Source organism: Felis catus, chromosome B1, assembly GCF_018350175.1.
Source record: "Felis catus isolate Fca126 chromosome B1, F.catus_Fca126_mat1.0, whole genome shotgun sequence".
NCBI lineage: Eukaryota > Metazoa > Chordata > Mammalia > Carnivora > Felidae > Felis > Felis catus.
This window is the reverse complement of record NC_058371.1, coordinates 193,137,879-193,162,512: the sequence shown is the minus strand read 5'-3', so window position 1 is coordinate 193,162,512 and position 24,634 is coordinate 193,137,879. Positions and strand designations below refer to the sequence as shown.

Here is a 24,634-nt window from a genome sequence, read left to right as displayed (position 1 = left end):
CTGAGGGCCAGCAGAGCTCAGCAGAGCCCACATGGAGTCCGGGGGCCACAGCCGTGAGTCACGAGGGGCCACGACTGTGTGAACCAGAGTTCTCGGTGCCTCGTTCCCTCTTCAGGGACCCGGCAGAAGAGGCTGGCCAGTGTTGGAACACCAATGTCCCCTGGGTTTGTCCCTCTAGGAGCAGCGACACACAGCAATATAAAATCTTCTTATGTAGTGTCCAGAGCAAGACCCCTCTTGAGCATTGTGTGGTCTACTAGAGAAACTCATACGTCCATAAAGACAACTGGTTGGGGGTGACGAAAATGTTTTGGAATTTGACAGATGTGAGGTTTGCACGACCTTGTGAGTGTACTAAATGTCACTTTCAAATAGTGAATTTTGGGGAATCTGGGTGGCTCAGTTGGTTAAGTGTCAGACTCTTGGGTTTGGCTCAGGTCATGATCTCGTGGTTCGTGGGCTCGAGCCCCACGTCAGGCTCTGCACTGACAGTGTGGAGCCTGCTTGGAATTCTCTTCTCCTCTCCCTCTGCCCCCACCTTCCATTCGCACTGTATCTCTCTCTCTCAAAATAAATAAACATTAAAAAAAAAAAAAGAAAATGGTGAATTTTATCTTATATGAATTTTATCTCCATAAAAAAAAAAAATGAAAGGGGCCTCCAGGTGGCTCAGTAAGTTGAGCATTCGACTTCAGCTCAGGTCATGATCTCACGGTTTGGTTCATGAGTTTGAGTCTTGCGTTAGGCTCTGTGCTGACAGCTCAGAGCCTGGAGCTTGCTTCGGATTCTGTGTCTCCCCTTCTCTCTGCCCCTCCCCCACTCATGCTCTGTCTTTGTCTCTCTCCTTCTTTCAAAAACAAACATTAAAAAAACTTTAAAAAAGTATTTCTGAAAAAAATGAAAGATAACTGGATTTAGTAAAGAAATATGTCAATTTCATGATTCGTTCCAAGTCCTTACCTCCTGAATATTGAGATGTTCACTGATATTATAGCTATTCTCTAGCTTAAGTGTGCCATAAATGCCTTTATTTTCTTTGCAATCACTGTGGGAATAAACAGAGAAATCATGATCTAGAAAGGCAGCTGTGGCTGCCTCTGTCCACTGCTAAGGATGGAGAGAAAGGTTCACGGTTTATCTTTGATTTCAATCTGTGAGCAGAGAAGCAGCTTCTAAGTGCCGACGTGGGAGGCGGTCACCAGTGGACCCCCCCGGAGCCTCCCATTCCTGACTTCGTTCCCTACTTTGCTAAATGTCCCATCTTTGGAACCGATACAATAAAACTGGTAAATCAGGGGCGCCTGGGTGGCGCAGTCGGTTGGGCGTCTGACTTCAGCCAGGTCACGATCTCGCGGTCCGTGAGTTCGAGCCCCGCATCAGGCTCTGGGCTGATGGCTCAGAGCCTGGAGCCTGTTTCCGATTCTGTGTCTCCCTCTCTCTCTGCCCCTCCCCCGTTCATGCTCTGTCTCTCTCTGTCCCAAAAATAAATAAACGTTGAAAAAAAAATTAAAAAAAAAAACTGGTAAATCAGCCTTCTGTCTGTCTCCTTTGTGCCTTTGGAAAAAGCCATGAGTGATAACAAGTTCACAGATTGGGAAGACATCAGTTCTCATAAAAAACAAACAGCAAAGAGCAACACCTGCTAGAAAGAGGTGTGTTACAAAGCATATCATGGGGTTTAGGATAAGTTTCAATCAAACCCCTGCCAGACCATCTGCCTCCATATTTTCATGGTTGAGCTTCACTCTCTTAACATATGGTTGGATGTATATTCTAATGGCAGGATGGAGACAGGGAAGGGGGCCACAAATACCCAGATGGTGAGGACACCTAGCTTGACCTCACCTCTCTGTGCTTCTCTAACATGTGCAAAATTCCTCCTCGACTGAACTAAGAAGGGCGGCCTTATCTGATGCATATCCCTGTTGCTGACACAGCCACTTCCTGGGAGTGCCTCTTTCATGTTCAGCAGCCAGAGCCCTCTAGAAGAGGGATGCCTGGGAGACGCAACTTTCCCACATCCCTGGGAGATGTGATACTCCTCTCCAGGGAACCCCGAGTAGGCTGGTGGTGTCGGAACAGAAAGCTTAATACACGAACCAGCAGAGGGAAGACTCTGCAGGAGCCAGAGTCACAAAGAGCTGGCAGGCCAGGCCAAGAAGCTTGGTTTCGTCCTTTCAGCCCAGGGATGGTTCAATGGTGTGTAGAATCTCCAATCGCTTGATAATGTCCGCCTGCATGCTGTGGAGAAGGATTCTGAGACTCTCCGGGCTATGGACAAGACCATAGCTGACTACCAATGTCTACCACGAGGGTCAGGTGCAATGGGTGGGCACATGAGCTACTCATTTGCTATCTCTGCTAGAGGAGCTGGGGAGCCTTTGAACCCTATTGAACAGAGAGGACGTGAAACTGCCCAAGATCACCAAGGCCTGCTCCCTGGTGGCAGAGTCAAGACTGGAGCCCAGGCAGCCTGACCGCAGAGCCTGGCCCTTCAACTGCTTCACGATCAGCGTGTCTGAGATTTGGACCCATTGCTGAGTTCTTGTTATACATGGTATTCACTTGGGGCAGGGTGATTTCTGTACAGGAGTTTTCAGAGGGTCTCATTAATGCATCTTAGGGTCACCTTAAGCAGTGAGGTCTAGTGCCTACTGGACAAAGGGACTTTGAGACATCACCACACCGAAGTCTAGCAGGTTTTCGGGGGAAGGATTCTCTTTCTGGTCTTATTTCTACTCTCTTTGCCAAGACTAGAGAACAGCTTCATTCTGAAACTGGAAAGTCTTATCGAGTCTTATCAAAGACACTTTGAAAGTAAAATTCTCATTCTGGAACAACAACATTTCGGTAGCAAAAAATGCATAATGCAATTATGTATACCTGTAAACTTGTTCAAAAGTGAGATTAATATCCGGTTTGTTAAATACCATGCCAGAGAGATAGTGTTTCCAATTCTCATTTAGTAAATATGGTGTGTCCAAAACCTAGAACAAGTTAAAAAAAAAGACTCTTATTTTTTTAAAAAAAGATACTTTTACACCAATATCCATGCATATAATAAAATATTCTGTTAAACATATTTCAGGGATTTTTCAGATCATGGTTTTCCTCATTGATTTCCAACTTAAAACCAGAAAATAAGACTATGATTGGAAAAAACTGACTGACCACTGGGTAACATCAATAAGAATGACTCAAATTGTTTTTTTTTTTTTTTTTGGAGAGCACTTCTCTTAGTAAGACAAACTCATAAGAAATTGTCAAAGAATAGACAACTTGATTCAGAATAGCTAATAGAAAGCCATAAAGCAGCTGGCCCACCTTTTCACTACTACTTCTCTATAGATAAAATGAATTAAAACTTTCATACTCTCTCACTTCATATCATATATTTAAGATGGCTAACACATGTAATGTAATATGTTATATACAATAAGATGGGCTCATTAGTGCATGATCACGTACGTGCTTGAGGAACGTAAAGGGTGTCAAAATATCCCCTATTTTTAAAGAAGTTCTTTTCAGCAATTTAATACTGCATGGAAGATAATGAAGTCTGGCTTGATGTATCACTATAATTTTTCATTAAGAGGCCAAAGGACAAAATTTGACAAATTGACACACTCAACTTAATTTTCCTCAACCAGCTGAATAAATAGAACACCATGACAACTTGTTACCTTAGTATCTACTCACCAGATTTCATAACAGACTTGAGGCAAAAAAAATATATATGCAATAAAACAAGAAAACAGAAATATATCTTAAAAAATTATTTTTAAATGTTTCTTTTTGAGAGACAGCGGGAGCAGGGGAGGGGCAGAGAGAGAGAGAGAGGAAGATACAGAATCCAAAGCAGGTTCCAGGCTCTGAGCTGTCAGCACAGAAACTGATGCAGGGCTTGAACTCATGACCCATGAGCTGAAGTCGGACGCTAAACCGACTGAGCCACCCAGGCGCCCCAAAGAGAAATATATCTTAAAAAACAGCATCTGGAGAAAAGCACTGAAAAGCCAGAGTGACAAGACCCAAACAAGGGCCAAAATTTCCTCATTAATTAGTGAAGCTGAACAGAGAACAGGTCCCTAGAGTCCACAAGACTTGGTTTCAGAGGGAGAAAGTGAAGCCTGAATTCATTTCCCAACAGCCTCGTCAGACGTCTACCAGGGGCAACACTGGGCCACAAGGTGTGGAATTTTTTGGTGTCTTTCACTACAAATTTAGGGCCTCAAAACCATCTGTGTGGGCAACTGTCATTTGAGAAACTCTTTAAAATGTCAGAAACCTCCTGGGGTACCCCAACTGGGGAATTTTCTCCTCCAGCTTATTACAAACCACATTGATGAAGAGGCCTTAACTCCTGGTGCTGATTTCACCTGACATTTGACAAATAATACCACCATGGGGGCGCCTGGGTGGCTCAACTTCGGCTCAGGTCATGATCTGGCCATTCCTGAGTTCGAGCCCAGCATCGGGCTCTGTGCTGACAGCTCAGAGCCTGGAGCCTGTTTCAGATTGTGTCTCCCTCTCTCTGCTCCTCCCCCACTCATGCTCAAAAATAAATAAACATTAAAAAACATTTAAAAAAGAAAGAAAATACTACCATATATATATATATATTTTTTTGCTCTGACAAAGTGAAGGGAATCTTAACTTACTGAATGAAAACCAAACTGCTCATCTTTTTTCGCACCCACAAGATATGGGGAAATCAAAGTTTCTAGTCAAGCCTTTCCATAACAGACCCTGAAAGCATACGTACCTGGAATAACTTCCTGTTTTGGTAAGGCTCACAGAGCAGTTTTTCCACGTTTGCACCAACGACAAAAGTGAGAACCACGATGGTCATCAATATCCAACAAATCAGGAAGCTGACTCCAGCCCCACTGGAGAAAAAGGAAGAACAGACACAAAATTAAGAGTTCTATGGTAGATTATTCAATATTTGGGGGTGTCTGGCGCTCAGTCGGTAGAGCATGTGACCCTTGATCTCAGGATCGTGAGTTCGAGCCCCGCGTTGGGTGTAGAGATTACTTAAAAAAAAAAAAAAAAAAACACTACACTTCCCATATTACCTACCAGTACTTACTAATTCTATGTATGCAACGTAGGAAATGGACCTAGAGTCTTCGCTTTGTACAGGTTAAGTGAGCCGATTGGCTCAGGAGTGGAGACAGACAGCAGTAAGCAAGCACTGTTGACTCTTTGGTCCCAGGCATATAGTGAGGGAGTCCTTCGACTTAGGTCTCTGGTCTCCCTGCAGCCCAGTACTTTGGTGCGGACACAGCCTCCGGGGTCACTTGAGTGAACCTAGCCTTCCGCAGGGCACACGGTGAGTGGGGAGGTTCTGAGGCAGGAGAGGTACCACTGGGAGTCCGAAGGGGACCAGCCTGGTTCGGGGAAGGAGGGCCGTGAGCGGCACGGCTACAGCTCGAGAGGCAGGCCGGGGTGCATGAGAGGGGGTCTGGCTGGTCCAGTAAGGGGAGGCTGCTGAGGGCCTTGACGCACAGGAGGAACACAGCCCAGTTTCTCTCTGAGGAAGAACACTCTAGGCAGAGCCCGAGGATGGGATGGAAAGATGCCCGCGTGGACGGGGCTACGGCTGATGAGGCTGTCATCCTGGGGTGGTGGCCCGACGTGGCCGGAGGCAGTGGTGAGAAGTCAGCCGACGGAAAAGACACGGGATGTGCTGAGGATGCTGCACGGGAGGAGGAGGCAAGGAGGGGCCCGGGGTGAAGCCAGGGCTTGTCAGCAGGGAAAGGAGACACTGGGTGCTGAGGAAGGGAAGAGAAGGCGGGATCTGGTCCTGCTGCCGGGAGACGTGGCGGTGGAGACGCTGCGGGCAGTCAGCTGCGTCTGGAGCACACGTAGCTGGGCTGAGGGCCTGCACGAGGCAATCGGCTGCTCAGAAGTGACCACTGGTCCCCGGAGCTGAGACTGGAGAGAGAAGCAGCCCGGGGCCGGGCCTGGGGACTTCGCCATTTGAGGAGCAGGTGGCAGAAGGGCAGCCAGAGGATGAGACCGCTAGGAAGACTCATAAAGTAGGAAGGAAACCAGTAGCGCTGCTGATGGGGAAATAAAGGCGTGTCTGCAGGAAGAGGGGGCGGGAAGCCGTTCCAAACACTGCAGACAGGGCACACTCCAGGGGATCTGAAGCCAGTCCAATGGCTGGAGGCAAAGAGGCTGCTGCTGACCTGAGGGAGGGGCATGGCCTTGCCCAGGACGCGGAGGTGAGGAAACGGGCAGCAAGCATCATTACTTTTGATGTCTGTGAAGGGAAGGAGTGGTGTTGGGAGAGGTTTTCGGTTTTCATGGTGAAAGAGAGGAGAGAAGAGAACACGGTTAAGCGTTGAGAAGCAAGTCTTGGAGAGGAGAAGAGATTGAGGACACAGGAGAGGGAAGGGCTCATCCATGACACCCTTGGGCTGTGCGCAGGGATTGAGATTGGGAAAGGAAGGTGGGATGGGCCCAGAAGAGAGGGATCGCTCTGCACTCGACCCTGCACACGTGTGAATGCAGGTGCACTGGAGTTTTGGTGATGGGAAGTTGTATGATGGCTTTTATTTCCTTTGTGAAGGAGGTAGAGCCAGCTGCTAAGTGAGGGAGGAATAAGGACGATGGATGTATCAGTGTGGAAAAAAGCCATTGCTGAGCAGAGGAAGGAGGCAAGGAGGAAAGGAAGGAAGGAAGGAAGGAAGGAAGGAAGGGAGGAAGGGAGGGAAGGAAGGAAGAAACTTATAGGGCTGTGAAGGATCCATTTGAGGTGGGGATCATAATTTTGTAGGGATACCAATGTGCCCACTGCATGACTTCTCTCTAGAGTGCTCAGTTACTCTGGTGTAGACACAGACAGAGCAAACTCTTGAATCAGTCTAGGTGGAGTAGCCAGATCATCACTGATGATTGCACCGTCACTGGTGCAAACAGGAAGGACCCTCAGAAGTGTGTACTAGGCTGATGTACTTAGTAACAATGACATCCCTTCCTAAGGGCATGATTCTGCCCAGTGGACACCATTAAGGAACAATTTCGAATATTTGCCTTGTTTGGCTGAAATAAATAACACGATGTGCCCACTGGAGGGGCCTCTGTCAGCCTGAACTTCTCTGACCTAAAAGGCTTTTGCGCATGAAGAAGGGGAACACGTGGGAAGCATATGCTAGTCACCATGGTTTGAACCGTGTGAATGAGCATGTGTGTATATTAGAGTTATAAAAAAAATTGGAAACCTTTGATAGAGCATTTCAAAACAACACTGCTAATCTTAAAGATTTTATGTCCAGCCTTTATTTCTTAAATATGCCTATATCTAGACAAAGAACGCAGCACTGCCAGAGGCCTGTTTTTGTAAGGTCACTCAGATAAGAATGGCCAATGTGTGTTGAAAGTGTTGTAAAGAAGGAAAAGGAGAAGAAGTAAAATAAGAACAAGAAAAATAACGTGCGACAAAGACCTTATGTGGCCGGCCAAAGTGAACGTTATCTATTATCTGGACCTTTACAGAAACGTGTGCTGACTCCTGCCGGATCTACACAGCTGTGAGGACCATAGGCGATAGTCTTGTGAGCCCTTGTTGAACATCTTAGGGACTTTGGTCAACAATCCAGGGTAGCCAACCTAGTTACATTTCACTGGCCGCAGGAATGTCCCACTCTTTGGTGGCTGATGTTTGTGTCATTTCCAATGCCTCACTATTATAACTAAAGCTGCAAAAACATTTCTCTGCTTGTGATACTTTGCCCATAGTTGGGTCCTACTTCCTTAAAACTGATCCCCTAAAATGCAATGACTTGGCCAAGGAGATTACTGTCTCTTTATGGCCCCTGCTACAGCATGACAAAATGCTTTCTGAAATATTTGTAACCACTGAACGGCCACTGGTCATGTAAGGGCACCCATTTTGTGACCCCATGGCTATACTGGGTATTAGTCTTTCTTCAAAGCTCTGGGTAATTGGAGCATGGTTTTCAAGAACTAAAACTAGAAGTTTCAGAGTGGGCTTCAGTACAAGACTGTTTTCTTGCTGCCTTGTTTAGGTGTCCTTACCTCCAGGGAAACCTATGTGCCCCTGAGACAGATGTACATTCCTCACTGTATCCTCTTTGGCCCCCATAATGCCCCCTGGACCCTCAGAAGACACAGGATCAGAGTAGAGCCAGGTCTCTCTGTCTTTCCTCCCCCTAGACCTTCTGGTAGGATCCCCCTGGGAGATAATGATTCTTGCTTGGTTTCTGAAGAGACCACACTCTTCAACATCAACGTCAACGGATGGTGTTACTGTTTTTAAGAGCAGGTGGTGTTGTGGTTGCAGCTGAACAAAATATACTTTCTTGTTTCTACAAGTAAATAAATGATTTTTAAGAAATTACAGTCTTCTAATGAGTTGTATCATGCTTTCCCCTTTACAACTCCCGAGTTGTTTACCAGATGTCTCAAGAGATAGAAGCTCCTGCCAAGCAAGATTTCCATGTTGAGCCATGGGTGGCAACAATACAGACCCCACAGCCACCAGTTTGTTTCCTATCGGGTGATAAATCCCCTTGTTCCCAAGCCACATGCTTGCATGTGACTTTGTTTCTTCGGAGATTCCTTCCTCTGCAGAGGTGAAAATCATATCCAAACTGAAGTAATTTTAGCCTCCATCAAATTGCTCATGACTCCCCTGTTTCCATTTTCTTTGAAACTGGACAGAACATATTTTGGTTTTGTCCCTTAAAAATGTTCAAATAGAATGTTATGAAAAGTGCACATTTTCAGAACAATTTAAACCCTCCCATCAAGCAGTTAAAAAGATGTGATCTATAGAACCACCATCAAAACACTGACAAAACAGCCAAGTCCCAGGATTAGTAAATCCTGAACATTTAACTCATTTTCTATCTGTAGCTGCATACATTTAAACCAAAAGGAGGGGCAATATACTCTTCCTTGCTGCATGAATTTCTTAAGCGTAGCCATGTGAGCAAATAGGCTTTTCCGTGCACGGAGTTCTGTTCAACTTTGTCTAAATCTGGCAGGCTCCTGTGTTGTTAGTTTTAAAGTTATTTGTAAAACTCTTGTGCCTTGATTTATGTGCCTTTCTTGGCTTGTTGTGCTATCCTGGAGCTGAAAGGTTTCAGGGCAAAGCTTTACAATCAGAGCTCATAAGTCTGATTCATTATTGTGGTGACCCAATGTTTGAAAAGGCACGTTAGTGCATGACAGTGGCTTGCAGCTTCTCCCAGCCTGGTACTAGTGACATAAGCAATGACAGCCATGGCTGAGGTGTTGATTCTCCATGGCTCCAAGGACTTGTTCCAAATCTTTACCTTGCTCTCCAAACCCATCACACTCCCTGCTGCCGATTCTTGATGTACTTATTGGAAAAGGAAATATCAGTTTGGAACCCACACAGCTTCCTCTCTGGGGAGCATTCAAAGCTTTAACCTCTGCCTCCGGGTTTACGTTTCTGGCTCCAAGTGCGGTCACACCCAGTTGGTGCCCTCTGCGCTTGTCACACCCTAGTAAAGATTTTTTACGTTTTTTTTTTTTAAAGTTTATTTATTTATTTTTTGTTAAAGGGTCAATTCTTTAAAAAAATTTTTTTTACTCGTTATTTTTGAGAGAGAGAGAGAAAGACAGAGTGTGAGCGGGGAAGGGGAGGAAACAGAGAGAGAGGGAGACACAGAATCCAAAGCAGGCTCCAGGCTCTGAGCTATCAGCACAGAGCCTAATGTAGGGCTCAAACTCATGAACCATGAGATCATGACCTGAGCTGAAGTCTAAATCTGGCAGACTCCCATGTTGTTAGTTTTAAAGTTATTTGTAAAACTCTTGTGCCTTGATTTATGTGCCTTTCTTGGCCTGTTGTGCTATCCTCAACCAACAGAGCCACCAACAGGCGCCCCTTCAAGTTTATGTATTTATTTTGAGAAAGAAAGAGAGAGTGCGAGTGGGGGATGGACAGAGAGAAAGAAAAATCCCAAGCAGGCTCTGCACGCGGGGCTTGAACTCACGAACTGTGAGTTCATGACTTGGGCGGGAAACAACAGTTGGACGCTTAACTGACTATGCCACCCAGATGCCTTGACAGTCTCTTTTCTAAGTCAAGTTTCCAGAGTTTCAAAGCAAACAAGCTGAAGAAACTGGTGACCACAGAGAACAGTGTCTGATACCAGGCCAATCCTCAGCAAGTTTCTGGTGAATAAATGGATGGATGGATGGATGGATGGATGGATAATAATCCATAATGTGCAGCCCAGAGGCCACCAGATTCGTGTCATCAGTCTGCTCTTCTCCCCTCATTTCCACCCCCCACGTGGCAAGGAAGAGCAAACACTCACACCATGAGGAAGATGCCTCCGGTGTTTGAGACGCAGCCTCGTCTGGTCGGGGTGGCATTCCGGTCATAGCCACACGTGCCACACAGCAAGCCCAGGTAATAAAAAATCACGACGAGTGTCAGCAAACAGCAGACAACCAGGCCACCCAGCCACCTGGTGGAGCAAGCACAGTGTTATCATACATAAAAGAGGTGGCCTCACAATAACGCAAAAGCTATCGGACTGGGGCTGGAGCGATTGAGTAATACTTGGCAGTCAAATATCTGATTGGCCCGCTGATTCCTCAGAGGGTGACGTTGTAGTGAAAAGATCGCTTCCCACCCCTAGTCCTCCACCCCAGCCAGCAGGAAACCTTAATTTTTATCTTGGTTTTGAAGAGATCTAGCTCGCTCACTGGTCAGGAGAGACTATGGCTTCCTTCCCTTGCTTCATTTCTGCGGGGGTCCTAAGCAGGGCCCTTGCTCCATTCTCCAAAGCTACTGATAACAATACCCGTTTAAGACTTGGAAGTTCTGTCAAGTTTCCTGCTGCTGCGAGCGCTTATTGCAACGTTGATGACAACAGGCGGACAGGTCATGATCTGACAACAGATACAGAAATACCGAGCTCTTTTCCCGGGTCTTCCTCTAAAATGCTCTGCGGTTGCGAGAATATTTGGGAGGGGACCTGGCGTTCTTTGCTGAACCAGAAACTCTACGTGGGGAACGTGCTGCATATCTTAGAATTTATGAGCATCCTAAGTCAAGTGCCTGCAGAACGCAAATCTCAATTTCGTAATGGTCCTGCGAGACATTTTAGGATAATGGAGCCTCAATTAGGTCTTACTGGCATTCCCGGAAGGTACAACAACCTTTTCCAGCAGCGAGGAGAGTTCAAGGGTAGAAATGCTGCCCAACCATTAAAACACTAAAAAATAAAGCGTTTACTTCTGCGACAAAAGCTGCCTCTGAAGCTTTTCATTAAATTAAGAGCAATCTCACTAATTGTAATGGCCACCTGCACACTTTCTGTGGCATTTTGTTCCAGATACTGGGGATGCCAAATTAAAAAGCCATGGAACCTGGCCTCAGAAATCTTTTACAGTGAATGCATGCTTCCTCTGCTTAGTTAGATTTCCTTTAAAAGTAACCTTCTAGTCTCAGGCAATGGGAGTGGACGTGTAGATGGCAGTTGTATCATTCTTTCCATTTGTGAAACTCTAACCTCTTAAGAGATTGTGAATTCATTGAGAAATGGTCTGTCTTTTTTTTTTTTAAGTTCATTTATTTATTTTTGAGAGAATCAGAGACAGCGCGAGTGGGGGAGGGGCAGAGAGAGAGGGAGAGAGAGAGAATCCCAAGTAGGCTCCGTGCTGCCAGCACAGAGTTGACGTGGGGCTTGAACTCATGAAACCATGAGATCATGAGCTGAGCTGAAACCAAGAGTTGGACCCTTAACTGACAGCCACCCGGGTGCCCCAGAGAAAGGGTCTGTCTTATGTCTGCCCTGATACCTGCTGGAGTGTCCCAGCCACACGGTAGGAAAATGGCTTACTAATTACAGGGCAATAATTTTTTTTTTTTAATTTTTTTTTCAACGTTTATTTATTTTGGGACAGAGAGAGACAGAGCATGAACGGGGGAGGGGCAAAGAGAGAGGGAGACACAGAATCGGAAACAGGCTCCAGGCTCTGAGCCATCAGCCCAGAGCCTGACGCGGGGCTCGAACTCACGGACTGCGAGATCGTGACCTGGCTGAAGTCGGACGCTTAACCGACTGCGCCACCCAGGTGCCCCCAGGGCAATAATTAAGAGTATAGCCAGATGGGGCTTGAAAACCCACCTCTGCCACACTGTTGTTGGCCTTTTGTAGGTCATTCTACTCCCCCGAGCCTCAATTTCCTTGTCTATGAAACAAGATTTCAAATAGAACACAACCCTGGAGTTTTTTTCTTCTCTTTCTTTTCTTTTCTTTTTTTTTTTTTTTTTTTTTTTTTTTTTTTTTTTTTTTTTTTTAGTATTAAATGAGAAGTCACATGTATAGCACTTGGAGGGCACATTGTAACTGTTCCTGAAATGCTAGCAGTTATTTTATTATTTATTATTATTTTATTATTTATTATTATTTTATTATTTACCTTGAGTTCTAGCATAATAAATAACGAAGCAGGACTGGAACTCTCTGGAATCTCCATGAGTTTGGACAGTAAGAACGATTCCCAAAGTGTTAGGGCGTGGGGCTGAGTGTTTCAGAGAGGACAGCACATCTTATATCTCGCATGGTCGTCGAATAACTCAAGTCTGCAAGCCTATTGTTCCCTGAGATGTCCACTGTCACCTCCAGGGCCCAGACCCCATCACTAACATTGTCTAATGGGGCAATCAACAGCTGGGGTCTAGAGCTGCTTACCTGAGGTTTCCAGCAAGTTCCTTATTTCAAGGATGTTTTTCTGTAAGAACCAACCTCTGTGTGTTTATTTTATAAGCCAACGAAAAGAAGAATATTATCCAAATGCTCTCCTTAATTACTTTAAGGCTTTAAAATCCTTTTCCATGTGTTAGATAATTGTAACTAAGATTATAGAAGCCATTAATGACATAAAAATTGCAAAGTATTGACCACTTGGCTCAAGAACTTACAGTCTCCAATTAAAAAAACATACATAATACCCCATGATTTTGCATGCCATCCTTGTGCAGGGATGCTAATCTTCCCTGTATAGTTCCAATTTTAGTATATGTGCTGCCAGAGTGAGCACTCCAACTTTTTAAATAAACATAAACTAGGATTAACACATATCCGGTTACGGCTTCTTTGTACAATTTTCTCCCACAAGATGATCCTGCTTATCATGTCAGATTTCTACCCTGTTCTAGAGCAAGGCTCACTCCCTAGTTTGCTAGCTCAAGGGGGGCACTCACCTGTACGAATCATACTCTTCCAACGTGGGTAAATTGCGGCGGATGTAAGTTTCAGTGTCATTAATGTAACCCATGAAATTCGATAGCTGATCCTGAATAGGAATCTGTTCGCCTATACTTTCAATATCTGAACCAATGGAATTCAAGGTACTTTTGACATCTGAAAACAAAGATACCCAGGTTATGCATTTTCAAACCCAGGGAAAACAGACACTTTGTTTTGGAGCCAAAATGAAAAGCTTCAACCACTTTTAGTTTTCCCCATGTTATGTATGTGGTTAAAACATGAAAAGGTTCTACAACAAGCACGAATGTAGCCAAGACCATCAGAAAGCAATTACTCAACAAAACAGCAAGCTATGAGCGCTGACTTTAATGATATGGTGCTGAATTCAAGCCAGAGTTTTCTTCTGTTACTTACTTCACTAAAAAATAAAATGAATCTGATGATTAAAACTTATGGTGTGCCTACCATGGGCCACGCACTTTTATATAAAGGTTAACTAATTTATTCCACTGAAATAGATATTCTTATTCCCATTTTACCAACAGTGACCCTGAGGCCCATAGAGGTTAAATTACTTGCCCATAGGTCTTTTTTTTTTTTTCCAGAAAGCACTAGAAATGAAATTTAACCTTGGGTTCGTCTAACTCCAAAACTTCTGTTCAGTGATTTTGGAAAAAATAATTTAGTAAGAAATAGCATTCAGGAATGCAGTAATTCGCCAGGACCAATTTTTTGAACAAGTGACCCCAGGGGATATTTTTCTTAAAATTTTATTTGACTCATACAAATTGAGACTTGTTAAAGTACATCTGTGTATCTCATATGCAGAGAGCAATTTATTCCCAGTGGTCAAAGAGTTTCTATTAATATCTACCCTAACCTTTCTGAGAGAAGGTAAGTTCCAATTTTTGAAAGTGTTTGTCCCTTGTGACAGGTCCTGGGATCAAAGATACTCAGGACACGGGTGTCACTTCATTTAATGCTCACCCAGGTCTGAAGCTGGTGTTATCTCAACGTGTGATTTTCAACACGGATGTACTAAGAACATGCTAATCAGTTAAATATCCACCGGTCCTGGAAGGGAGATAAACCTCTTTGCAGCAGCAAAGGCAAGGTTAGCTGTTCTCACACTGTGATCCCAGGGCTCCTGGTGAACTTTGGGTACCGGGTAGCATGACCCATGATGGAGTTACATAAAAGGGTGGGAATCTTTTTCAAAGTGTGCTGTTCACACAGATACGTTGAGACAGAGCTACTAGGAGGAGGCCGTTATCCACAGTGGCTCAGTTCTCCTCCAAATGGATTGTGCACCCAAAGGCCTCAAGATCCTCAACAAGGTGACTCGGTGGGTCTCGTACTTAACTCTGGGATTTCTGGGAGTTTGTAGGGATGTGGTCTGCAGATTTCTCCTCTGAACACTTCCCGAAACTCAGAATGGGGTTCCTTCTGCTTCTCAGGCTGTCCGGCCCTCCCATACAACATGGCTCCCTGGCTTTGCCAGCTTGGCTGACTCTGTATGTGGCTGGCGTCCTCTCTCACTGAATGCTTCTTTCGGACCTCAGTTTTGATGTTGCTTCCTCCAGGAAGCCTTCTGCTACCCTCTCCCACCTTGGATCTCTTGCACGTATCCCGTCATGTTACCAGAGTGTGATAACTGGCATCTGTATACATGCCCTGCTGAGCGGTAGGCGGGGCTCACGCTTTATTCGTCTCCCATTCCCAGAGCCCAGCAGAGCCTGGCACACAGTAGGCACTCAAAATAGGTGTGCAGGGTGGGACTGGATGATCAAAATGTGGGAGCTAAGGGTTTTTATTCGTTTTGGAAGGGCATGAATCTAAGCAATTAATATTCAGGCTGATGGAGTGATATTCTCCCAGACCCGGGAAAACTCTGGCTTGTGTTTAGGCAATGACACCATGTGTGATGGGCCTCGCTCACACATACTGCACACCTCGCTTTGCCAGACTTACAAGGGAGGGCTGCATGTATTGGCAGAAGAGGTCCAGAAAGGGGGAACAGAAAAAGTAAACACAGAAATTAGTAAGCAGGTGGCTATTAGATGTACAGCATGTGTTAGCCTTCAGACGCTAGCACAGGAAAGCGTGAACTTTGTCTTTAGTATCAGTATTTTCAAGTAGAATCTTAGATTAAACAAAAAGGAACCCACAAAACATCTAAAGCATTATGTAATAGGATAAAGTACTTTTTACCCAAAGTCTTAATGGGTTGAAAGAACACTATTGGGGGGAAAAATCAAATACTTCTAGCATAACATCTTAAAATCACTTGGTCAACAGATAAAAAGAAGCACAGAGAAGATGATTTAAAAGAAGAAGATCTTACATAGCTTCAGAGATTTCTTCTTTAAGCAAGGAACCCACGTTTATTGCCATTACTGCCCCCCAAAACTACTTATACTGCACTGTTTCTCTGTACCTTCACCCCAAATACCATGACCTGAATACAACATACTTCAATCATTTAAGGCTAGCAGAATTCTCTCAATATCAGTTGTCTTTCCAAAATCGTAAACAACCTTACGAGCCTAAAACACATTTATAGCAGCATCAGAAGGCAGATGTACATCTTCCTAAAAAGACAAAATCAATCCTTAAACATAGTAATTCTGGAAAAAAAATTGATTTTATGTTCTTTTAGAACATATAATACTCTACAGTTTTTCCCTAGTGAAACCAGTCAAAATGTGACTTTCCAAACAATAGCTGTCTTTAGCGCTGACGGTTCACGATGAGGGCTCATCATTACAGTGTGGTCCTCAACCTTGCAGCCTCTGGCCAGCAGGACCATCTTAATCAGCGTTCAATAGGGTTATTATTTCTGAAGATCAAAACTGTGGTGTGAAAGTGGCACAATTAAAAAGCTCTGATTCTCATTTACTTTTCAAGATCAGTGAGAGGACTTTTTTAAGAGAGAAAAATAAGACAGTTCTTTTTTTTTTTTTTTTTGAAGCAGCTTATCTTATACAAGAGAGCTTCTTTTTTTTTTTTTTAATTTTTTTTTTTTTTCAACGTTTATTTATTTTTGGGACAGAGAGAGACAGAGCATGAACGGGGGAGGGGCAGAGAGAGAGGGAGACACAGAATCGGAAACAGGCTCCAGGCTCTGAGCCATCAGCCCAGAGTCTGACGCGGGGCTCGAACTCACGGACCGCGAGATCGTGACCTGGCTGAAGTCGGACGCTTAACCGACTGCGCCACCCAGGCGCCCCAATACAGTTCTTAACAATACATTTTTTTGCCCTGATCATCCATTTCTTAACAGAGAGAAAAAAAAAAGGACTTCAAACTCTGACTCACCTGATATGATGTCTGTGGTTTGATTTTCCACCATCTCAGGAATATCATTAAAGGATTTATAGCCCTAGAAAATAATTCAAAGTAGATTGATGGACATAGTGAATGGGAGGGCAGTTAACGAGTACCCATTTTCTAGCCTAGTTTGGAGTAGAGAAGCAAACTAAAAATGAAACAGTCATCTTAAGGAGGAAATGATCACTATATGGTCATTAAAAGACTACAAAAAAGTTCCCCTTTAAAGAAGATTTTCTTTAAATTGTATCCACTGAAGTTCCCATGAAAAGTTTGGTACTTAAAAAAATTTTTTTAGGGGCACCTGGCTGGCTCAGTCGGCTGGGTGTCCGACTTTAGCTCAGGTCATGATCTCACATGTGAGTTCGAGCCCCACATCGGTCTCTATGCTGACAGCTTAGAGCCTGGAGCCTGCTTCAGATTCTGTGTCTCCCTCTCTCTCTGCTCCTCCCCTGCCCATGCTCCGTCTCTGTCTTTGTCTCTCTCTCAAAAATAAATAAACATTAAAAATTTTTTTATAATTTTTTTAATGTTTTTATTTATTTTTGAGATATAGAGAGACAGAGCATGAGCAGGGGAGGGGCAGAGAGAGAGAGGGAGACACAGAATCTGAAGCAGGCTCCAGGCTCTGAGCTGTCAGCACAGAGCCCCACACGGGGCTTGAACTCACGGCCTGTGAGATCATGACCTGAGCTGAAGTCGGACGCTCAACCGACTGAGCCACCCAGGCGCCCCAAAAGTTTTTTACTTTTAAGCTTTTAACTTATCTATATTAGCGTTTCTCAATGGGGGGAAATTTTGTCCTCCAGGGGACATATGGCAATGTTTGGAGACATTCTGGTTATCGCAACTGTGGCACTGTGTGAGCAGGGTCCCCTACCACGCACAGGACAGCCCCATAACAGAGAATTATCCAGCCCCAAGTGTTAATAGTGCTGAGGTTAAGAAACACCTGATCTGTACAGTGTACCATGTGGATATATAACGTGAATTTCCAGAACTGGAATCGTAATTTCCAATGCAATTACGAAGCAAAACTAGAGATCTCTTCTTACAGAAAACAATAATGCCCCAAACACAGCTTATAGAGAATATAAATTATAGTGAGGCTCCAGTGAAAACAAAAACAGCAATGCCACGCTCTGTCATTTTGGGGCTAAATCTGTGACAGGAAGAGGTCATTACTTCCCTCCAAGCAGCTCAACTAAATATACAGCTTTTCCTCTGGAAGAGGTTTAATTTGTGTTTCTTTACTGTCTGCTGGTGTATTTAGCCAAATGCTAGGGAATACGGTATCGATTACAACTTATCATGGACTGAATGTCTGTGTCCACCTCCCCCGACAGTCAGCATCGTATGTTGAAATCCTAACCCCCCCACGTAAGTAATGGTATTAGGGGGTGGGGCTTTGGGGAGGTGATTCAATCATGAGGATGAAGCCCCGTGGATGGGATTAGTGCCTTTATAAAAGGGACCTCAGACAGCTGTCTTCACCACATGAAGATGCAATGAGAAAACAGCCGTCTGCAACCTGGAAGGGTCTCTCACCAGAACTCGATCATACCGGCCCCCTGATCTTGGACATCTAGCTGCCAGAACTGTGAGAAATAAATTTCTCTTGTTTAGAAGCCAACCAGCCTATGATATTCTCTTACAGCAGTCCAGCGTAAGTGACAGACTTTATAAGATTTATGGTGCCAGCAAGTTTCCAGTTTAGTCTAGAAACACGAATGCCGTAAGAAGAACATCTACCACTTCTGTTTCCTCGACGGTGACTAAGTTCGCAGCCCGTTTGGATTACTGTCCACCTGACCTCCTACATTTATCTGCAGTTGGACTCGTGGAAGCCCCCCACTGGAAGAGGTTTTATGGCCAGAGAGGGCCTTACAGATCTCCTGGTTCAATTCCCTCATTTAACAAATGAGGGGACACCAGGACAAATGGCCAAGAATTTTTAATGACTTGTTTAAGGGGACACTTAACTTTGTCAGTAGGTGAGTATTTAACAGATACCTGATGATCTTTTTATACCCCCTGCTAAAAGACATAGAGGCAAGAATAAAACTGTTCTCTCCCTTTCCTGCAGGCCCCAGCACTCTTGTTGAATCATAATCTACAATCTATTGTGCGTTCAATATATAGGTTGAATAAATAGCAATAATTGATAGGCTACCAGGGAAATGATGATGCCCTAGACCAACGTGGTCCCTGCCATTTTCAGGGTTTACACTCCAGTGGGACAATAGAAACATTAAAGCAATAATCACAGTCAGGAGGATGTTAACAGAGAACATCTGCTGTACCATAGGAACGTATTAAAAAGGGTTTGACTTGGTCAAGATGCGCAGGAAAGGTCTCATTAAGAAAGTGATACCGAGGGGTGCCTGCGTGGCTCAGTTGGTTAAGTGTCCGTCCGACTTGGACTCAGGTCACGATCTCATGGTTCAGGAATTGGAGCCCTGGGTTGGGCTCTGTGCGGACAGTTCAGAGCCTGGAGCCTGCTTTGGATTCTGTGTCTCCCTCTTTCTCTACCCCTCCCCCACTCGCACTCTGTCTCTTGCTTTCTCAAAAATAAATAAACATTAAAAACATAATAAAAGAAAGAAGGAGATACTGAATGCTTTAAGTAGTTAGTATTTAGCAGCATAAGTAGTTCGGTGAAGGAGAGGGAGAAAGGAGAGAATGGTGGGCATAGCTCACAGCATGTGCAACTGTGCAGAAGGGGGAGGAGAAAAAGCAAGGGGAGTGACTCCCGGCACAGTGGGAGGGACCTTGCCTCAGAGTCAGTATGGGGTTCAGCACCACCCCTAGCAAATTCTGAATCCCAGGAAGGCGAGATCAGGTTTTGCTTTCTACCTCCAGCATGGTGCTGTGCACACAACAGACGCTTAATCCCAATTTCTCGAAGTGAAATGAGCAAAATTATCTGGAAGATAACAGTTACGTCTTTCTTGGCAAACCCCTTTCCAAATTTTCACTGCTTTTTTGCGGTTACATATTTTCTTATGTACTTGTCTACTCTTTAAAGTGATGTAAAATAAACTACAGTCTAAACTACTGTATGTTTTTTCCCCCAAAATACGTACCTGTTGAACCAGGCTGGACAAATTTGTTTGAAGAATATCATTAATCTTATCAATTGGCTTATCCAAAGATGGGAGCTGAAATTTGTAAAACAAAACATAAGGCAAAGTGGTTACTCCCAACATTATTTGTCATAAAAAGGGAGTCATCTTATATCCAAAGTCTCTATAGTCTCTTAAGAGACTTAAGTCTCTTAAGTCCCCAAATCTCTATATTTAACTTGCTTTTGAACAATAGAATATTTATTGGGGGGGGAACACATTTAGCTCAGGGTGGCCTCTACAAGCATCAAGTTTTAGATGTTTGGTGGGTTTCTGTTGCAGTTAGCTCAAAATGCAGGAAAGAAATTTAACACAGAGCGAATATGGATGACCTCACAATTTCAGGTACCGAATACTGTTGAACAAAGTTGTAAATAATACGGGCAATAGTTATACTGGTGAGTGGTCTGGAATGAAGTTTCCATTATAGCATCATACCTGGGTTTAAAGTGTTCTGTCTCTTGCCAACACTGAGACAAACATCATGGACCTTCTGACACGATGTACCAAGAAGGACACAATATCACTCTTGTGATACCCCCGGGAAACATGCATAACTCAAATCTAATTATGGGGGAACACCAGATAAACTTAAATCATGGGTCCTTCCATAAAACAAATGGCCTGTGGTCTTCAAAAATGTCAATGTTAAAAAAGAAGAAGATAGGCTGGGGACTGTCCAAGATTGAAGGGCCTAAACAGACATGACAAGTAAAGACCAGGTGTGACTCTGGACCGGTGTCTAGACTGGAGAAAGAAAAATAGCTGTCAGTTTTTTAAAAACATCCACAAAATTTGAATATAAACCATGGACTAGTCAGGAGTCTTGGGTCAGCATTACATGTCCTAACTTTGATAACTGTCCAAAAGGTTGTGTACGTTTAGGAAATGCACGGAAATAGTTAGGGGTAAAAGGACATATTGTCCACAACTTATCGCCAGATGATTGAGAAAAACACAACATGCATCATACTTTATATGTATACATGATAATGAGTACACAGTAGATACACAAATGGAGAAACAAAGAAAATATAAGGAAGCAAATGAAGCAAAATGGTGGGAATTGGCAAGTCAGAGTAAAGGGTGAAGAAGTTCCTCTTACCATCCTTGCAAATTTTCTGCATGTTTAAAAAGACAACAGAATAAAAAGTTACCTCCCTCCCCAAAAGACTTGAGTTCAAACAATTTCAATGCAAGTGAAAATCCCAGTCTCTGAAAAGCTATTCAATGGTGACCACAGTGATGGTGGTAGATATGTAGACACAGAGGCTGAAGATGAAGAGTCTGCGTAGTATTGGCCCATGAAATAGGAAGGTGAGAAGAGTAGATTTTATATATTAAAATATTATTTTAGAAAAAATGTGGCATGTATGTACCGCTATCTCGATAAATTAAAAATCACGAGTAGATGTGATTCTTTTATCTGTATCTTGGGACTTTATATTTTCAAGAGGCTCCAAATTCTTTTTTTCCCCCTAATTTTCTCTTTGGAATAGGAGAATTACTTCTATTTAGATATAAATGGTTAATGTAGGAGGCATGCCCTTTGAAAATATATTTTAATTTTTAGAAGTCTACAAAAACACATGCTTCTTTCTTTCTTTCTTTCTTTCTTTCTTTCTTTCTTTCTTTCTTTCTTTCTTTTAATGCTTATTTATTTTTGAGAGAGGAGAGAGAGAGAGAGAGAGAGTGGGAGCAGGAGAGGGGCAGAGAGAGAGGGAGACACAGAATCCAAAGCAGGCTCTAGGCTCTGAGCTGCAAGCACAGAGCCTGATGTGGGGCACAAACCCACAAGCTGTGAGATCATGACCTGAGTCGAAGTCGGATGCCTAACCGACTGAGCCACCCAGGTGCCCCTCTTTTTTCCATTTAAAGCTGAATTCATTCTGGTAGCTTCCATCAAATCTATTGCAGAGAACACTTAAAAGGGGTTTCCCATTATCCTTTCTCTCCTGCTGCAGCCATGCCCATGTGGCGATCAGATAACCAGGACAGGCTGACAGACACCCAGGCCACTGTCCACTGGACAGGTGTACCCACACTGAGTCCTGCACAGTTGTCCCAATGACACTGCTCCGTAGCAGAGTCACCTCCTCACCTGATCCATGTTGGTATTGTCATCCAGCTGGCTTAGAGACGTTCTGATGTTGTTGCAAGTGGTAGCCACTGGAGGTGCAGAGCACATGGGGTCATTGAGTGATTGTTCCAGGTCCCTTTTAACGTCACTGAGGCTGGTGTTCAGTTGTGCGCTTGACTTTTTCAGCTCCTTTAAGGTATTGTTCACATTCAATAGGGCTTCTTTGGTCTCTTTGATTGCTGTAGGAACACACCTTGCTTTAGAACAGAGGCACCCACTAGGCTGCCAATCGCAAAATTCCTTCTCATCTACCAAGTACCCTAAAGGAACTTGAGGCGAACTTCTAGATGACACTGGAAGGCAACCAGAGGAGCCTAAGAGGGGAATATAGGGACACGCTTGGCTTTCTCAGCCAGCAACTCCAACCAGCTCAGCTTTCCCGCCTGCACGCTTTTCAGACCAAAAGACAGAGCAAGAACCAACTCAGGGACACAACAGGGCATGTAGGTGCAGCATTAAGTGGCCTGCACAGGAGCAGTAACGGCAGGAAAAGGGGCTGTAGCCCCAACAAGCTGGCATTTTCAGCCCCGAGCAGTTTTAACGCACATAAACACTGATCACGCCCGGACCTAGCTTTGCTAGGAATATTCAAATAGCTGGAATCAAACACAGAGCAACAGTTCAAGAACGTGGTTTTGGATTCAGGCGGGTGTAGGTGCAGATCCCAGCTTTGCTATTTTCTGGTCACCGGAAACTGAATCCTGAATGTTCTTTAGCAATCTCCTCATCTGAAAATGGTGCAACCACCACCACAGTCATCATGAAAGGTGGGGGTCGGATCGATCAGAAGGAGGTCCTCCATGGCAGGGAGTCCATCGGTTCTATGTGGGCAGCCTCACAGCCTAGGACACGTGCTTGCGTTAGGAAATCCTTGATAACTGTTTGCTATCCTGGTTTTTCTGAGCTGTGGAGCTCTGTATTCATGGCCGTGCAAAAGAGTATGGCAAAACACACTGCACATCACACAACACATACCTCACATTTGAATGTGGTTTACCCCTCATAGTCCTTTCCGTTTAGAGGTAAGGTAAATTTTTAAGGCAAGAAATAAACCATAACCTAAAATGATGGATAGTAAAATAAATTGATGGTCCAGAATACATGTGTCCATTGAAATGAGGTCTATAGACATTCTGGGTTATGGGCACTATTCTGTCAGACCCGAGAAAGACTCAGAGGTAATAAATATACATTTTTCCCCAAAGGCTTCGAAGCATTTTATGTCCATAAAGTATCTACTGGATCCGGGAGTCATTCCAGACCTAGCAAGACCACGTATATTATGCATCTGAAGTCACTGGAAAGATATTTCGGATTCTCAATCTTGGTTAATTAGCATTTTACCAGCTCATAGCACATTTCCTTTGTAGGTCCTGATCTGAAGCTCAAATAAGATTTACACAAATCAATATGCATGTTTCTGCTCTCTGCAAAGCCACTAAACACGGAAAGCTGCAAAGAATTTTAAGCAAAAAAACTGTCAAAGCATCGCTTCTCAGCCTTTTGGCTAAGATCCAGTGTAGTATCTGTTCTTAGCAGCTTCGTATCAGATATGTCCTCTGTCCGAGGGTAATAGATTAAATGGATTTTTAGAGCAGGGAGATTGAAGAAGGGTCTCCTCTGTCTACTCCATACATTGACCTGGTCCTGCATTACCTCCAGGAGAGTGACCCCTCAAGGACAAAAATATATTGTCAAAGCAGTTTATTAAGCATACTTTTAAAAGCTCTGACAACACCAGAAGCTGAACTGTAATTTACTCAGGCTGTCTTAAAGACAAATAAAACTTTAACCCTATTGCAGGAAGCACCGAAGAGAAAAATAAAATCCGCTTTAATTGCCTTTAATCCAAAGAGAATTCTAATTCAAACATTGAAGACTGGGCAAATGATGGGCTACAAGTAAAGGTACATGCCAAGCACATTACATCATTCGTATATTTTTGCACAGAATTTACCATCACATAATTTTGGAGCTGGAGGAGATCTTGGAAGACCAATTTTCCAAATGCCTGGCATCATCCCGTGGCCACAGCACACTCGAACTCCAGATTCCTAACTCCTCTCCCAAAGTTACTCTGTGCTGTCTTCCCACGGACGGCACAGAAACACCCTACATCTTAACACTCTCAAATGTACCCAAATACCATCTAGTGCAGACCAGGCAACACAGGCTTTATAGGCAGACCCGCATCTGAATCCCAGTCCACCATTTCCCAGGTACCTGGTCTTGGACAAGTTACATCATCTCTGAGCCTTACTGTCTTGAATTGGTACAATGGAGGTGACTATACCCATTGCACAGAGCTCTTGGGAGCACTAAGAGGGTTTAGGAAAAGTACCTGCTATGTGGCAGGCCCTTAACACTCAAAAGCTTTCTAAATACTACTTTATAGCCAATCATTTCTACAAAAACTTGCTGTGGACTTTGGTGGTTGGCATCTTGGAAACCATGTCACCTGTCTCCTGCGCTGCAGTGGACTTGTGTTTCAATAACATGAGTACCACCTCTGGCTTAAGGAGTGGGGCCTGACTACCTCTAGCCAAACCACTTCCCCTGTGTAGCACTGGTCCACAGATGGCCGTAGAAACCCAGATGGCCCAAATGGAGGGAAATCTGGTTGAGGAGGAGTAGTGATGAGGCTGGTGTCAGCCCTCTTGCAACTACAGGGGGAGTTTGCATTAGAATGATATAGGCATTATAGAGAACAGCTGGGTGGAGAGAATCTCACCACTAGATCAAGCCTTACCTGAAGCCAGATATCAGTTACATGAGCAAATAATCCACTTACTTCGAAGCCAGATAGA

At 44.1% G+C, this 24,634-nt stretch overlaps 1 protein-coding gene and 2 non-coding genes across 8 annotated transcripts in view; 1 reads left to right on the top strand and 2 right to left on the bottom strand.

The window, feature by feature from the left end:
* Window positions 1-24,634, bottom strand: part of PROM1 (prominin 1) — a 166,225-nt gene that overhangs the window by 44,933 nt on the left and 96,658 nt on the right. For all 6 annotated transcript variants that reach the window (XM_045056567.1, XM_023253286.2, XM_019829733.3 and 3 more), the window contains 8 exons: window positions 21,789-22,006; window positions 19,649-19,723; window positions 16,551-16,614; window positions 13,226-13,385; window positions 10,326-10,478; window positions 4,766-4,889; window positions 2,884-2,987; window positions 961-1,045 (listed from right to left, as the gene is read on the bottom strand). In XM_045056567.1, the coding sequence (XP_044912502.1) occupies window positions 961-1,045; window positions 2,884-2,987; window positions 4,766-4,889; window positions 10,326-10,478; window positions 13,226-13,385; window positions 16,551-16,614; window positions 19,649-19,723; window positions 21,789-22,006 (983 nt within the window). The remainder of the gene's footprint in view (window positions 1-960; window positions 1,046-2,883; window positions 2,988-4,765; window positions 4,890-10,325; window positions 10,479-13,225; window positions 13,386-16,550; window positions 16,615-19,648; window positions 19,724-21,788; window positions 22,007-24,634) is intronic.
* On the bottom strand, window positions 12,959-13,062 carry LOC111560288. The gene has a single exon (XR_002742045.2). It is a non-coding gene; the product is annotated as a U6 spliceosomal RNA (small nuclear RNA).
* LOC111560365 lies at window positions 23,315-23,504 on the top strand. Its single transcript, XR_002742109.2, has one exon. It is a non-coding gene; the product is annotated as a U2 spliceosomal RNA (small nuclear RNA).